The following is a 17,441-nucleotide window of genomic DNA, read 5'->3' on the forward strand; positions in this document are numbered from 1 at the left end:
GACAAAGTAAATTAAAAGATAGTTTGTGATCATACAAACTGTGTAATCGAAATAATTTTTAATTTTCAAATATCTTTCAATATCATTCAGAAAATAATCTGTGTTTTTGTCTATGACGCGAATATTTACAACCGGAATGTGGAATGGCCGCCGCGTTTCGCGTTAGTGCGAATGTATTGTGTTATCAAATCGTTTTGATAATAATATGTACAATTTTATTAGGTGAGAGTGACTCATTAACACAAAAGTGTTTAAATAATTACAATGTACTGTGCTACTGATAAAACTATCCCCGGTGTGTCATCGTCACAATCTTCAAAGAATGTCAAAGAAGGTAAGTTTGGTTGTCACTTGTGCCTTTATATTTTTATGTGTAAATATGTACGTAACTGTTTATATTTTATTTGACTAGATTCATTTAACTCACTCGTAAGCTTTGATTCAGATTTAGCGTAGTTTTTATCGAAAAGTAACCTTATTCACCTTTGTTTATGCCAAAAGTTTGTAGTTGTAACTTTTCAAGTTTACCAAACCAGTGTTTTATATACTGAAATGTTAATCTAATCATTCACGAAACACTAATCGTGCACATTTTAAGGCTTAAAGTGTTTGATGCTGCGATTGATTGAGTATTTCGATGATAAAAGCGTTAGAAAAAAGTCAAGCGTCTAGTCCAAATTATTATTATTAGGCATTCGTCTTCGGGCACTAGACTTTCAAAATGTAACGCACGCGAACAGCGTCCGATTCACATTCAGGTCACATCGAAATATGAAATTGTGTGTTGATACATGGTAGGTCTGCTACTATGATTAAATACAAGGTTTTTAGTGCATTATGAACATAAACAAGTTTTGCTAAGAGTTATAAGATAATGTTATTAACTTTGTCAAGGATTACTAACCTTTCACATTTTATATGCATTTTATATTACATTAAGTATACTTTAAACTGTATACCCTATAACAAATATATGAACTGAAATAAATGTGTGGGAAATAAAAAAAAAATGTAAATTTTCATGAGATCCTGTTCATCACAATTTTTAATAACAAACAAAATAGTAGTTTTTATTTTGTAACAAGAGACCTGTGCAGTTATTAAAGTAACTACTTTTGGTCAATTTTAAAATACCCCGGACAATATTATAAAAATCAGTTCCCACTCTATTTAATTATTCCAGTTGCTACATAAATTAAACCAGCATTTATTAAATAGGAAAACAAAATGTTTAACAAAGAAATAAATGTTTAATTTAGATCCCTAGTTAAATATTGATTTAATTTTAATTGTTTTCTGTATTGAATAATATTTTTTGTTTGATCTATTTACTACTGTTTATATAATTAATTTACTCAATATTAGAGTAACTATTTTATTAATTATTTAGTCTTTGTAACTATCATGTTTATTCGTAAGCAACTGTTTACCTAAGTTGAAAAATATAACTAGAAAAAAGTATTAAATCATTAGTATTTTTTTGTTCCAAGTATTGTATGCTAAACCACAAACAATATTAAACTACAATCAACTGTATTAACAAGTTGAACAAGTGACAAGTGGCTTTCGAAAATCCATGTCAACAATGTTTAACAAAAGAGTTTTTAACAAAATGTCGTATATTAGGGTAGCATTTGCCGGTAACGAGGTCAAGGTAGGCGACGTTTGATTCGCGTCTCGCGTGTCTATTCCTAACATATCGATCTAAGACTAACACGAAAGGCTTTTAGTGCCGAATTAGCATAGCCAAAGGTCCCCAGAATAATGTTTAAGGCAATGGAATGTAGCATAAGTTTTAGCAGATTTTCTTTTATGAAACGTAACAAAGTATACTAGACTCAACTTTTGAAAAGTTCGTAAATGTGTATCTGTCGCCACATTTCAGACTAGAGTGAACGCCCACTTAAAACCGAGTAAAATTCCAGTATAAGTCAAAAAGATCCACAGAAATCGACGCATGAAAGTTCATCAGATACTAATGTTCAGGGTTTTTCCGACACCAATAGTCTAGTTACCAGATTAGGATCTCTAAGATTTACAATTAGCTTTGTACGTCGTACTCTATCTTGCGTAAATACTAACAGTAGTAATAACTAATAGTTCTACTATATCTACGTCATTAGCGATTACATAAAAGAAAACACGATATAACAAAGCGAGACAAAAGGTCAAATGCTAGGATTGCGAACATTGCGAACTTTCATTACGTATGTTAGTGCAAAAACTAGTACGAAACTAGTTAATTAAATTCTATCGCTATAACGTCACCTCTTTATCTTCATGCAACTGCATTATTATTTAATTTAAAACATAAATACAGTAAGTCAAGATATCTGTCGACTTTTTTTTTCATTATCAAAGCAGATTAGTCGATCTGTGCAACTTTATCGCTGTCATGTTTCAGATGAGTGACGAATGATTCCCATAGACTTGCCTTTGTGTTCTGTAAATGTTGATATGTTTTTTGTTTCATTGCACTGGTTATGTCCGTTAGAGGTGACAATTTTTTTTTGTAAACTCAAACGATCAGAATAGGACAAATTCAAGACTCTGATTCAATTCCATAACTTGTAGAGCATGGATTTTGTACGTATTATTTGTCGTTGATTTGCTAAAGATTTTTGCCTCGTCGATTTTGGACTTCATTGCCAAATTCATACCTGTTCCTTTACACCGCAAGTAGAACTAGTTCACCTTGAAATTATCAAAGGAACGAATTTTGTATTTATAAAGAGGGGTGAATTCTCGTTACCTGATTTCGTGTTGCGGTTCCCAGACACCTGTCGTAGCGGTCGTCGTGTACAATAGGTGCAGGTACACTTGGCGACCTTGAACGTCTTATAACCAAAGTCATCTATTATAAATATTTTTTCACTGAAAGTTGTACCTTTCTTTTATGTTTATATTATAATGAGGAATACATTGTTGAAAGGATTAGAAATTTTATCTAGCTTATAATAACTATAATTATTCGTATCTTTATTACGCTAACTTAGTTTATTAGTTACCAATAGATAATAGAGTGAACATAAAAAAAATAGCGACGACATAAAAAACTACCCGCCTTGTCTTAAAATAATCTCAAATCTTATGTAACGGAACACCAGTTCTAACAGAAATAGAAAGCAAATTATCTTGCTACCGATTAAATTATAAAACAATAATATTCAAAATTTATGAAATCCCGTATACATTAAATTTATAAAGATAAAATAAGACGACATTTACTCGCTAACGTAAACATGCCGTTTGTCCCAGTTCGAAATAACATTTCCCAGGTCGGTGGCCTGTAATGCCCGCTCTTAAATGTCAGAGGTCGTGATAACAGATAGAAAGAGCTTTGCGTTGCAGATACAGACTCCGCTGAGCTAGTTAACCTCTTAAATTAGTTCATTGCTTTGATATATCTTTGTAATATAATCTAGGGCGATTTGCGAAACGAAATTGCGGACTATTTATTTTAACGTGTTCTTGTAACGTGATTTTCTAAGTAGTCTAATATTATCTTCTGTTTGTAGTTTATGGAACCAAATATATTCTTGCCTTATATTTCGTTAGTATGTTTTTTTTGGAACTCTCCCGCGGTATGGTAATTAATCCTTGTGTCGTAAGGATTTTACGAACATTTCAATCATAATCTCAAAGACACCCAAATCAGAAAAAGCATTTGTGGATCAGACAAATGCTAGTCCTACGCGGGGATCGAACCACTGCACTACGCTCTCATTGGATTTGACGTGGCCTAATACCACTCGGCTATCCATGCAGTCAAGTCATAATTAAGTTGATTAATTACAATAAACATTACTTAATATAATTTTCATGTAGTCCTTTTCAATATATAGTATGCATTTTGGACACCCTAGGTCAGAGTCCTCTAGCTTCTCCACATCCACAATTTGCACTTAATGTCCACTATTGTCAGAGCCTATTCAGCAAAAATAGTCCGCATATGTTAACAGGATGCTATTCTACTTAACCTAACATCAAACACAAAGTAAATGTCAGTCAAGACTTGGACACGACCTTTTGTTCAATGTTTAAGCCATTGATTCACATAATTCCTAAATTATATAGGTACAAGTAACTTTATCCATAACTAGGGGCCCTTTTCCTCTTAACATTAAGTACACGTTAGTTAAAGTAACACGAATAAAAAATTAAAGTACCCGCATGATACGCACTACAATGCCACGCCTTCAATAAAAATGATAATGAAACACCTCTAATCCAATTCTCTTTAATAGTGTTTTTTTGGATTAATTCAAGTTCTATACTAATGTTGTTGCCTTGTCAGCCTTAGTACACAATAAGCTCTAAAACTTGCTAGCGTTACATTAGAAACTATGAACGTAATAAATATTGAATATATTGAAATTACGCAATTTACTTAACAGACATTGTTCCTATGGTCTTGGTAGAGACTCCATCATCACGGATCTCGCATCGCATCGCATTTTATTCAATCGCAAAGTAAAGTAGAATCTAATTTGGTAAAAAATCTACTATTAACTCGCCTGGACAAGTATCTAGCACTTTGCAATCGTAAGCCATTTTAACTTTATTACTCCTTTATTTGATTAATTACTGGTGTTCGTTTCTTTAGATCTATTATATTGCCCTATAAAATTGCTCAGAAGGGTTTTTATGTTTCTCCAATAATCTCTTTATGGTTACAGTCTACGACAAGTGGTTCCTTGAATCCCATATTGAGCCCTAAATACTTTACTTATGAACCATAAAAGGCATGTAATAGCACTTTCCAGCAATTTAATAACGTTTCTTGAAATAGACAAAACAATTAAAGTAACCGTCGTGAAAGCTCCGAAGACGGCTCAAGCCATATTGTATTTACTTGTTAAACATTAACATCTATTTATCGTGACGGAGAGAATTACTTCGGCAAAGGCTACTACTTTAATATTAGCATAAGAATCATATGATGGGCGAAGTAAAAAAGAAGTTATCACAAAAGGTTAAGTAAATGCATGTGATGGAGTACAAAAGTGATCTTTAAATATGTTTGCGTAGGATAACTTAAATAACTCGTGACATACGTTGTCACTAAGTACAAGAACACGTTGCGACACCTATACATTTACATTACATCTTATATTTAGAGAAGAAGCAACGTTATAATGATTAAGTTGGTATAACGGAACAACATTTCTTGCGACTCCAAAAATAGAAAAGTAATAAGCAAAGACAGGAGGGTAATGGCGCGAAACCCTCCTAAGTTTGCGGCATTGCCCGCTCCGGATCTGATGTAACGTATTCAGCTTACCGTCGAACTCATAAATATGACAGTTTAGACGGCAAACTCGGAATTTACAGCAGAATCGTTAGAGGATTATATTTCATGGGTTATTAGATAATTAATCGACTGGACTGGTCCCATTACGGTATTAAACTTGACAGGTATATTTTGCTTTGTTCTCTAATAATTAAATTTTCAACTGAGCTCGAGTCTTAATTGTTAATTCAAAGGTTATAAAAGTGGCACATTATCGGTCTTTGAAGGTATTCATGGTGATGCGGCAATTATAGTTTGCCTAGCCTACGGCAACGAATGTATTGATGCGTCAAACATAGAGCGAGGTGTATTCATGAAAGGCCGGGGTGGTCTGGGCGCCGCGTCTGCTGACACAGTTCCGGGCGCCGGCGCGGCGGGCAGGGCACTGCAGCCCAGCCAGACGACACGCGGTCGCCCTCACGAGCGCTCCCGCCCTACTGACAGCTCCCCGAGCTACTGCGATCGCGAACTTATAACTTCTTTTGAATTCCGAACGTTTCTGTTGTGATCAAACATTAACGTCGTAGCCATTGTTCTGTTATGACAATAGCGTTGTGCGTAAGCCCGCTTCCATCTTAGTAAAGTTATCGAGGTGATTGTAAACATTTTAACCTCCTAAGTGGTGTCACGAGTCGACGAAAGTTCCCTTTGACGTTATTGGCGAACAGTGAGGCGTTTGTGGACTAAAGTCCTCGATTTTGAGGGTCGAGTGGTGTACTTTTGAACTGTGTGGTATAAAGAACTTCAGACCTTAATTTGTTGATTCATACAGTTTGATAAAAGGAGTTTTGAGAGGGAGAACGTCCTTGTGAACAAAAAGCTAATAAAAGCCGCCAAGCTGTATTCTTTCGAAAATTTCAAGGTGTACGAATATGACGAAGATAGGACGTGCAACGGCCATGAAGATGGGTTCGGCACATCGAAGAGAAGTGAGTAGTTTGTTTTATGAGGTCGTAAATTTAGTTTATGTATAAACTATTCAATAGATGTTTCTATATCAATTGATGTGCCGTTAAATAATAGGAGAAAATACATTTCGGAAACTAGACTTATAAAAACTTTCCGTGTAGATAGATTTGGTAAAAGATTTGATCAAGATACAGTGTCATATCTTATGATGTCTCTAGGTACTCCGAGCTTCATATTACTTTAAGCTTTTTAAAACAGTCTTTGCATCTAAATGTGAAGAGAATAGGTTTCTTGCATTGATGATGTAACCGCTCAGGTGTTCTGTAAGTTCACTATGTGTAAACAAAGACCATTGATGAATACTTACGTAAAGATTGTTTGAAATTCTTCATTAATCCTACAATCGGAGATAATGTGTAGAATATTGTATCGAACAGATTGTCATAATATGGTTTATGTTTATAATACTTATAACACCTGTACTTTTTGTAAGTAAACATTTGTCCAGCTTTAATTGAAATATTTTGATGGTTTATGCTTTTTCACAAAGTTATCACTTAAGGTCAATCTTAAGTTTCATATTATATTAATTACATCTTTTTTCTCACTACTTTTAATTATATGTCTAGGAAAGTTTTTTTTTTGTTAGACTTTCTAAATGTCGTCTTTGTTGTCGGATAAAATATAAAATCAATGAGATATAATATTTATAAATATCTTGACCTACAAATACGATAAGGCGTGCCTGCCGTCTCATGAAACTTTAATGATACCATGAAACGTATCCACAATCAATATCTAAACATCGGTTATGTTTCTCAGGAAACTTAGTAAACTTGATGTGGGGAACGTATCATTATTGGACGTGGCTATGAATTTTTAACACTAAAAACGGAAATTTATCTTCCATCATGACAGTAGGCTTAATAACCCATCTTTGCTTCATGTGTCTTTTGTCTTAAATTATAATTAAGTACTGTATATATATTTTACTAACTGTTGCCCGCGTCTTCGTCCCCGTGGGTAGAAGATATAAGTTATGATTTATACCTGCCCTGTTTTTTCACATATTCCGTTGTATCTTCGCTCCTATTAGTCGCAGCGTGATGGTTTATAGCATAAAGCCTTCCTCGATGAATGGTCTATTTAAAAAAAAAGATTTTTTCAATTTGGACCAGTATTTCCTGAGATTAGCGCGTTCAAACAAACAAACCAACAAACTCTTCAGCTTTATATATTAGTATAGATTATAATAGTATTTGGTACAATATTTTACACAACTATAAGTAATATATTTTTAAACTAGTAAAAATCTATTTAAAACAAAAGATTATGAAATCGAACATACTACTGAACGATATCAGTCGTATAGTCTTATATTTATTTTATCAGATTTTGCAGGAAAATCCGCCCCAAATTGTTGACCATCTAAGTAGCCTAAACAAACGGAGTTATAGACAGGGAACATTTATAAGTTTGTCAGCCAATTGATTCACCAATAAACGGTAAAGACAAGAAAAGAAAGAAGGAAAGAAAAAGTGTTTTATTGCGAACTTGAACGCATACATAACACAACAGACTATTATAACATAAAAAAAAAGATATAACAAAAAAGAAAAAAATATATGTATATAAAAACAAACAAGAATATGATTTTTTCGTAAAAGTAAAACGTATCTATCATCGCCATCGTAAATGCTTGCAGAAATAAAGTTTGTCTAACATCAAAAGGATAAATTTCTATATCCCACCGATTTGTTGGCTGGTTTTCAAGTAGAAACATGACAACCTAGGCGTTTAGCTTAAGTTTCTTCTGCAATAATGTTTTTCAACACTTCAATTTGATTTGGAATTACGACTATGAGTTAATCGAATCTAAATTTTAACGGGCTTTTTCATATTTCCTTAATACCATGAGTTGACGTTATTTTTTATGATTTCCTGGTGCCGTCATAATAAATGTTATTGTGTTTTTGAACAATGATTGCACATGGTACGAGTATTTTTTTGTAGAAGTAACTCAACTTATTTTTTGCCAATTGTTTTTGCATAATGTAGAGAAGAATTTGGTCTACTTCATGTTCTTAGAACTTATTTAGGAAAAATAGTCGTAATTTTTTTTTTTGAGCAGTTTTACAATGCTGGCTAACCGGGAATAAAAAGATAGTCATGTGACATGTTAGGGTACCTACATAATAATATAGGTACATATTTGCTGGTGCAGTTGTTCATTATCTGCTGAGAACTGCTATTATAAACCAATTTATAGATAACTCTTTGTGCCTCATATTTCATTATGTTCCTATTTTCTTGGGATGCTGAGGCTTCGCTTCCAGCCAACATAACTATGTCCCTATTTGACCTCCACAATCCTTAAGACAGTATAGAATCTCAAATGGAATTCACCTAACCGGTAACAAACTATCCATCCGGTATGCATATTTAAAGTACTTTAGCATTGTACCAAAAACGAAGCTTTAAAATATATAGTAATGAATTAGCAGAATTGCACCCTAATTTGTACATTCACATTCCTAATATGCTATAACTCATCAAAACGATCGTAATAAAAATTACTAGGACCAATTACCGTTCGTAACGCCAATACATTATGTTGTTGTTTCCTTATCGTGTAGTTTCACGTAATATATCACCAGCTGTTCCATTTTAAGATAGTAGAGAAAACTAATAAAAATACAGTTAACGTATAGTAAGGAACATTTTTGGGATTGAGCTCTCAATGACAGAAGACTTAACCAGAAAAGTATAATGTGCTCGTCTTTATTTCATCAGATCGTTTAATTATCATATTTTTATACCTACTACAATTCAATCCAAAACATAATTTGTACTTGAATTGGAAGACACGTACGTATCGACAAGCCACCTTTGAACATTGACTGATGGATTAATAAATCAGTATAATGTTTATAAAAATGTACGTAATCGATTTGCAATACTTTATAATCAATCGATTTATCTTCCCGTACGAACAAATTTCTTTTATTTTATCGTGTGTCGACGTGATTAATTAAGGCCGTAAATGAAATGCGGTAAAGAGGTATTGTAAGGTACCTTTCTCGTATAATATCGGGTGTAGTGCAATCCACCAGCAGCAACATAAACTACATTCGATGCTGTATAAGTAACCAGTCAAGTAAGCGTAGCGAGGAATAAGCAAGCAAGTACCACCACATACACAGTCATCGAAAGATAAGAGTAGGTGAACTGGTGAACGGGCGTTGGCTTGACTTGTCTGTCTGGCTGCCAGTAAGCACCGGCGCTTCGACCCGACAGCACGGCGTACGCGCAACCCACGCGACTCGGTAAAAAAAAATCTAGGCCGCTCTCATGTGATAGTTTACCATTTCTCTCGCTTATTATGGAAAAAGTGTGCACAGTGGTCACCCACTGTAATAATTTCTGATATTTACCGTACTTTTCTTTGTGGAACACGAAGCTGATATGATTGCAAAAATCTGAAGTGCCAAAAACTTAATTTACCACTTTTATCTATGTGGGCTACGTGATAAGGTGTCAAGTGTGTTACCGTTTTTGGTTTTGTTTGTTTTCACGCAAATCGCCGTTAGTAGCAGACGTTTCTTTCAAGTGTTCGTTTTAAGTTAGTTTTGGTGAATGAGTCAACTAACAGGCGTCGGAATTGTTAACTTTGTCAACGTGCTGCCCACCATTTCTGAAGGTAATAAATTATTTTCCAAGAAGAATAAAAGATCTGCGTGTTGTTATTATAATAGACTAACAATTGACTGTAACTAATCGTAATGTATTGACATCAGTGTGATGAAGCACTGATTGTTATAAGTGAACCATAATTCATAACACTCATTGTAGTTCTTTTGTTTAAAAACTGGTCTGCAGTCTGCACTATAGCATGGCTTGTAAAACAATCTCTTAGCAGGTAGCTATTTTAATGCAAGAAACCCCCCTTTTATATGGTGTGCTGCACTTATGGTGATTCAAACACCACCCGCGTATTTATCTTATTACAAGTATTACGTGTCCGACTGTACCTACCGTACACACTCGGTGCAAGCCTGTTCACGTTTATTGTTTTATTTACGTAATACACTCATGTTATTTATATAAACAATGTAATTGTAATATGGATAAACCACTATTTTAGCTATTTATTAAATTTATGCTTGCTATGAAAACATGCGAAAAGAATTAATATAATGACTTGTTATTTGTACAAACTTAGAGATTTTTTATGCGATTTCAACAGTAATTCACAATGAGAATCTTACTTCTTGAAGGTCAAATTTTACAGCTCGTTTGCTACACTCATTCCTTGTTTGAAACATCATTCCTAAGTAATTTCAATGCTCTTTCATAAACGACTCGTTTTTTGTTTACTAAGAAATAAGAAACAATGTTAATTTTTCGCAGTATTTTGTTAACGATGATATGCCTGACACCAATGTTCGTGAAAGTACACTTTCTTTTTTGCTAAGAGCGTTTATTCATTGCTGTGTTATCTGTCAAAAGGGGAATCCACAAACTGGTTAAGGTGAATGCTAACTCGTAAATTACGGAATCAACGATGAATCAATTTACGATCAGTTTCACGACTTCCAGTATTAAAATGTATGTTATACCATACAGAGCTATTTATATGTGTGCATCTATTAAGATCCCTAAGTTATATTGTTCTAAGTTTCTTGATCACACTGTTGATAATATCTTAATGCTATTATGTTCATGCGCGCCGACTATTCCATAAAATATTCTGTGAACAGGCATATCTTGATGTTATGCGGAAATGGTTGAAACACGTTCTTTGAGAGGAGTTGGTGGAGAGTGAGTCAGAGGCTAAAAAGCTCGCGGCCTTGGTGGCATCCGCCTTATCCGGCAGTTCGGCGCAGGCGCAGGTGCGACCGGCCGGCGCTTCGGGTCGACGACCCGCAGGACGAGAGATTAATTCCTTTTGCCAGCAATTCAATCAGGTTCTTAAGGTTCTGTAAATAAATATGTAATGTAAAATGCGATTTCTAAAATAAAAAATATGTAATCTTTGGAGGAAGTTGGGATTCTGTCTGGATAAGTGATTTCTGGAAAAACATACAAAAATTTGTTACATAAGAAATCAAAGCCTGTGTTGAAATAGTGTAGAGCGCGCAGGTAAACAAACAGTTTTGTACAATAATTTATCCTTTCTTCGTGTACCAAGAAATTCTCAGGAGATAAACTTTAATGTTACTGCAATGCGCTTCCGACTAATATCGCAAAACTAAGTTTTCTATTACACAGCGGTTGCGAGGTATGGAGCCGGCTAAGACACCTAATAATCACCAGTTTGTTAAGATTGTCGCATGGCGTTCCCAGTGGCCGCCACCTTGGACCGAGTTCCCGCCACGACTAGTTTTTACCATCGCTATGCCGGCCGTTAATAAGAACTTGCACAGTTGCATTCGCCACATGTGTCGTAAGCTTTGACAGTTTGTCGCAAAGAGCGCTTTTGTTTATATTCCATTCCAGTTTTTCGTTTACGTTATTTTGAATGTTGTCTACGTTTTGTTTTGCAAGGATAGTCACGTAGAACCAAATTCCGCGAAGGAGGTTCAATAAGTCGAAGAAATAAAGGAATGGCTTCTTCGATTATTGAAGTAACGTGCTGTAGCCTGAGAATTTATAAAAAAAACACGTGAAGTCATATGAGACGTAGTCAAATTTAAAACAAACCACGTGCACCTTTGAAAAACGTTTATGGAATAATGTGGTATAAAAAGGTATGACAACCGCGTGCAAAAAAAAATGCATTCAATTGAAGCAGCTTCTCTGAATACTAAAAAATCGATTCAATGAAATACCTTTGTTTTAAATATCTGAATCGTATACGTTTCGGTAACTGGCCCAAACACGTTTCGGACGTTAGATTTTAAATGTTCATATCATTGGACCTTGGAAGGTCGCAAACCGCCATGCGTGGTTGTTCTGAGGTATAAATACACAGGTTCTTGTAGTTCGTTTGTCCGTGACACGCGTTTACGTTACTCTAGGAAGTTGTTAGAAACAATTATAGGCAATTTTCAAGACGGCAAAAACTCAGACTCATGTTTCATACGATGTACAGTTAGTTTTATGTTTACCACAATACTCGGCTCATTACAATCGAAAAGGAAGAGAAAAATATTTACGGTATTTCTGAAGTATATGTACAAATATTAATTGTGTACTTTACTTTAGAAACATTAAAAGTGTTGCTACCTCCCACTTGAAACAGAAGTGCGGTTCATGTAACAACATAATGTTGAAACCATTTATTGAAATGTCCCTACACTAGTCCATTGCGTTACGTCCCCGACTATTTTGGCGTCTCATAACCTTGGCTTTACGTGGTTTATGTAAAGTAGGGTCGATTCTTGTATGTACGCCTTTGTTTTATTTCGATTGCGGGTTCCAAGTAGGAGTAATAAAATAGTATTTGTTTTACTTTTTAGCCTTGTTTAATTGTTCTGTACTTCATTCTCGTAGATAATTTAATACCTTTTTGATTTCTACTAATCATAACAATTATTAATTACCACAAGAAGGTCGACGGAACTGACAAAAACGTCGAAAGCACGCGAACATTAAAGAGGCGTTTACAAGAAATAAGAAATTCGCCGTGGATTTCTAAACGCAATAATCCCATAGTTCTGTAGGGAGAACGCAGAACGGTTGGGTGGGCACGCAGCGCGTCGACTTGACCACGCCTCGGCGAGCCCGCCGGCAACCGACAATGATATGGAAACTATTGTACCACTTGCATTAATATACTTTATATCTGCTACAGTCACGAAATCGGCTCGTTCGAATGTACGTTGCATTTGAGATAGCGCACGAACAGAGACAAGCTAAGATTGTGCTGTAAATCAACGTAATGTTTCTACATCGTGATTTGTTAATAAGCTTGTGTATATCTAACGGCTTTATTGTATACTGGCTGCGGTTGCGGCTTTGCTTGTAAAAGTTCACAATTTTCTCGGATAAAAATCATACCATTATGGTAATCCAGAGTATTTCTTTGTGAAAATTTGCATTTAAATCCGTTTAGCTCCTGCGGCGTTACTAGGTTGCATATTGAGATGAGTTTATTCATGCTCCTTTAGCGCAGAGTTAAGGATATTTCCTAGATTCTCATGGGTTTAAAATCACTATACATGTTTTTTTTTATAGTCATTCCCTTAGATCAAATTGCGTATTTCATGACCAACCTTCATGTTCATCTGTTTGCTTTCCGGCATCGTCGACGTCTTTGACATGAATATTTTATCTTCTCCATGACTACAACATATGACTTGTGAACGGAGTTTGTGTACTCTCATTGACATTTTTAGGTTAAGTAAACGACTTTTAACGCTCTAAATATTATATAATGTCATCACAATTAAGATAACGAAGCGTAGTAGTTGAGTTGTAGCTATCTTATCTTGGTAGTAAGTAAATCTCGGGAATGTTTTTATAGAGATTCAGCCTTAGTAACAGCTAATAAAGAGCGTCGCCTATCATAATGCTCGCGTGTTAATTAATGATCTCGAATAACGTCAGTAAATGTGTACTTTGTTTCGCTTTCTTGACTTTCGTGTTCATTCTCTCTTCACTTTATTTTAACATTTGAAATACCATTTTTACGAACTCGTACGGAATAATCTCTGATAATTTTATCAACAATCAGTGTGTTTGTGTTATATGATATTTTTTAAAACCCGACTTTAATTATATTTGCTTTTGTCTTAATTCCTGTCGGGACATCCCCAACAACATTTACCTTTCTTATAATTATTCGTAAGAGTAAAACGTAGTTGAAAACTTAATAAAAGCTTAAAAAAACATATAACAGATTTATACTGAAAGCCGAAACCCATTGGTTACTTTCTCCAACATGCATTTGTCGGGCTTTATAATCCCGTCTGAAAATAATATCAGATTTAAAAATATTTTCCACTTGTTTGTATTTATGGAATTACGAGCACGCTTTAATATTCAAGCGTGTTGGTCTTTCTTTTTATTATTCAAGACAAGAAAAGAATTGCTTTTCGATTTCACCGTGACTTTCATTCAATGCTGATCTGGGAATTAATGAAAAACTTATACATTATACTGCATGAGATCAATTATTGAGTTCATTAGCATGATGATGAGAATTATGAAAGTATAGGATTCTAGAAAGGAGTCAGTACTCTTTATGCAAAAAAAGTTCAGGTTAGCATGTAGGTGTATTCACGACATTGACCCACATGGAAATAAAAAATAATTTGATGTCATATTTTAATGTCTTCTTGTCACGCGATGTATGCCATTTCTATAGTGATTTAGTTATTTCCTCCTCCCATGACCATTATTCACAGAGACTAGAGCACAATTTTCCCACTTACTGCTGAATCTTTAAACAGTATAACAGCATAATGTGTCGGAGTTCAGTTTCCACATGAACAAAGAAAATAACGGTAGCAATTTGTCCGTATTCTGTACATCTACAATTCACGAGGCCTAACGTCATTTTCCACGTGGTGTAGCGTTCTCATGCGGTGCGAACATCAACAACAATCGGTACCAGAATACGAGTGGCACAACGGGTTCAATTCGCATTTACATTACAATTGTTAGCATTGTGTACAGAGTCACAGGTTCGAGGTCGCGGCTTGTGCACCCGCGCCTCAATGGACCCCTTTGTAAGATAAAGTTACCGATCTAGATCCCGCTTAACTTGCCGTACGAATACATTTATCTTCATCATTGTGTGTTTGTGTAAAGTATTTGCGATATGGAATGACCTGAATTGCTAAGTAACGCTTAAAATAACAATATGTGAAGTCATGGCTTGTTGTCGTCGGTTTTTTCATGTTTGTGTTACACTGATATCGTTTATCAAAGATTTTTGGTGTTGAAGAGATAATATAAGTTCCGCACGCGGTCGTTGACCATGTAAATTCTACTCTGTTTGAATATTAGCATATTCTTTAAGCAATTCTTATCAGGTAACGATTGTAGTGCGGTAGTCGATTTAAATTTAATGAAATGTGAGGCACCGAAACACCTGCAACGCAATCGGAAATTAAAATCGAATCGAATTAATATTCTTCAAACGTATTTGACGTAACGTCCGACGTACCGATTTGGTTCATTCGCACTGTATTGTGTTTTTTCTCCATCTTCTATTATAGTTATGGTCTCCGCAAGAATGGGTCGTTTCATTTTATCGTCCCTCTATTGTACGGTTGTCACCTTGCCCTAATGGCGTGCTGTATAGATTTATGAATGACAATATTGTTTCTATGTTGTTTTTATTACCCTTTTCTATTGTGGTTTGGTCAGTTTAATTCCAGCGAATAGGCCGAAATGCCTGAATGTTTGAGAAGTACCAACGCTTTATTGTATGAGACATAACAGATTCAACGAGCAAATATGAAAATGAAATATGTGCAAACGTGTATTTTGAGATTGTTTTTCACTTAGATTACAATGGAGGTATTTTATTGTCCAACCACACTATTATTATAGAAGATATTGTCTCACCTCTTAATAGTTCAAGTGTAATTTCCTGTGTAAAGAGCAAAGATTATATTTATCTGTATGTTATTAAAACAATTTGTGAGACTACGGAGAAAGAATAAAGAGCATTTACCTGTTATGTGAGCTAATAACAATTGTATTTGTACTATTATCATATTCTTCTATGAAGAGTCGAGTTATTTGTTGCTGTCTCGGTTATAATAGTCACTTAGAAACAAAGCTGCCTACACCTCTGGTCAGTGACTAGTAATCTTTATAGATACAACCAGAAATGAAATGCTCATTATATTAAACTTAGCTGTGTACACATCCGTCATAAGAAATCCTAACATTTAACAAACAACTTCCATTTATATTTCCGTTATAATTGTGATAGTGACCTTCGTACCCGTAAACGTTAAAAGCGCCTATCGATATTATCGAAGAAGTATATTTATGTAAACGTGTTGTATATACAATGACTAATGTTAGAAGTATAAACAAATTCGTGCAGTGATTGAAGGGAATCATCAGTGTGTTTCTAAGTCATGAGTCATGGGTCCATCAATGTTACGATATTCCGAATGCCGACTGCTTGAGTCATCGCTTAAAAATAACTGTTGCAAGATATCTTCAAGACCTAGATTTGACCCACGCAAGAATCTGTATTGTCAGACCATCTCCATTCTTATAGTGTTTCTTTCATTTTCCTCTTCTGTTACAAAGACTTGTTCATCAGAAATTCTGTAACTGTCATCATCAGCAACAAATATTTCCGTCCCATTCTTTTCAGTTAAAATACACACTGAAATAAATATGGATAATATAATATTTTCGTTATGTTTATTGTTTGTTGTAATTGCATTTAAATAATTGTAATTGTATTCATTACGGGATTTTGGTGTGGTTTGTTTAATTCCCATAGGTCTTACCGTGATGTGCTAAATTAAGGATAAAACGAAAGCAATTGTTACGTAGTTATATGCAGGACAGGGACATGAACAATATGATTTCCTTCCTTTAATAATTTTGTCTCAAAATTTCACTTGGAAACGTGTTTTGCATCCTGCTGCTATTGCATTTTAGATTCGTTAATGGGGTTCGTTCAGATAAATCATAGTCTACCTAAATATCCGAGGAATGTGAGTACTGTTTTGAGTTTTGGTAATATGGTTATTGTATTATATTTTCTACGTTTCTCCTACTGAATAACTTGGCTTCTGTTCAAACGCTGATTCAACTACTGCATTACTGGCGCTTGCCCTGTCACAATATTTTACTATTTATCTGCACTTATGTAATTATATCGTAAATAAACTTGCTGTTTTAGTTTTATTTTGGTTAATTCTTTCTCATCTGGGTATTGGCTGATTCTTTTATAAGACGTGGCAGTGTATTTTCGTGACTTGATGTCGTTCATTTGTGGTTTTATATGTTTTGCACTCCGAAGTATTCGTTCGAGACGCATGACACTTTACACTTTTCGGTAGCTAAAGATTTGGAACTCCATAAATTATGGTAGTTAATGCATCCCCAAATTTAAGCACGTAACTGTTTATTTTTAAATTCTGCCGTTTAGAAATACTGCAAGCGAACCGATGGCAAAAAGATGTTTATATTATAAATAGTTTTCTCCCTCCGTTTTGGCTTTAAATTTATAGTCCTAGTAATTTATCACGTTTATAAATAACTTGATTTATTACAAGTTCTTATTCAAGGCCCGCTGCTTAGTGTTACAGTTAAT

General features: G+C 34.7%; 1 protein-coding gene across 2 annotated transcripts in view; it reads left to right on the forward strand.

Moving 5' to 3' along the window:
- Positions 1–51: 51 nt before the first annotated feature.
- Positions 52–17,441, forward strand: part of LOC113507794 (cyclin-dependent kinase 14) — a 67,402-nt gene continuing 50,012 nt past the window's right edge. The window contains exon 1 of one of the 2 annotated variants that reach the window (XM_026890719.1): positions 52–334. In XM_026890719.1, coding sequence (XP_026746520.1) covers positions 265–334 — 70 coding nt within the window. In that variant the 5' untranslated portion in view covers positions 52–264. Of the gene's footprint in view, positions 335–9,199; positions 9,903–17,441 lie in introns of those variants that run through there. The other variant, XM_026890720.1, reaches the window with a different exon arrangement.

This window comes from Trichoplusia ni, unplaced genomic scaffold (genome assembly GCF_003590095.1).
Source record: "Trichoplusia ni isolate ovarian cell line Hi5 unplaced genomic scaffold, tn1 tig00003150, whole genome shotgun sequence".
Lineage (NCBI taxonomy): Eukaryota > Metazoa > Arthropoda > Insecta > Lepidoptera > Noctuidae > Trichoplusia > Trichoplusia ni.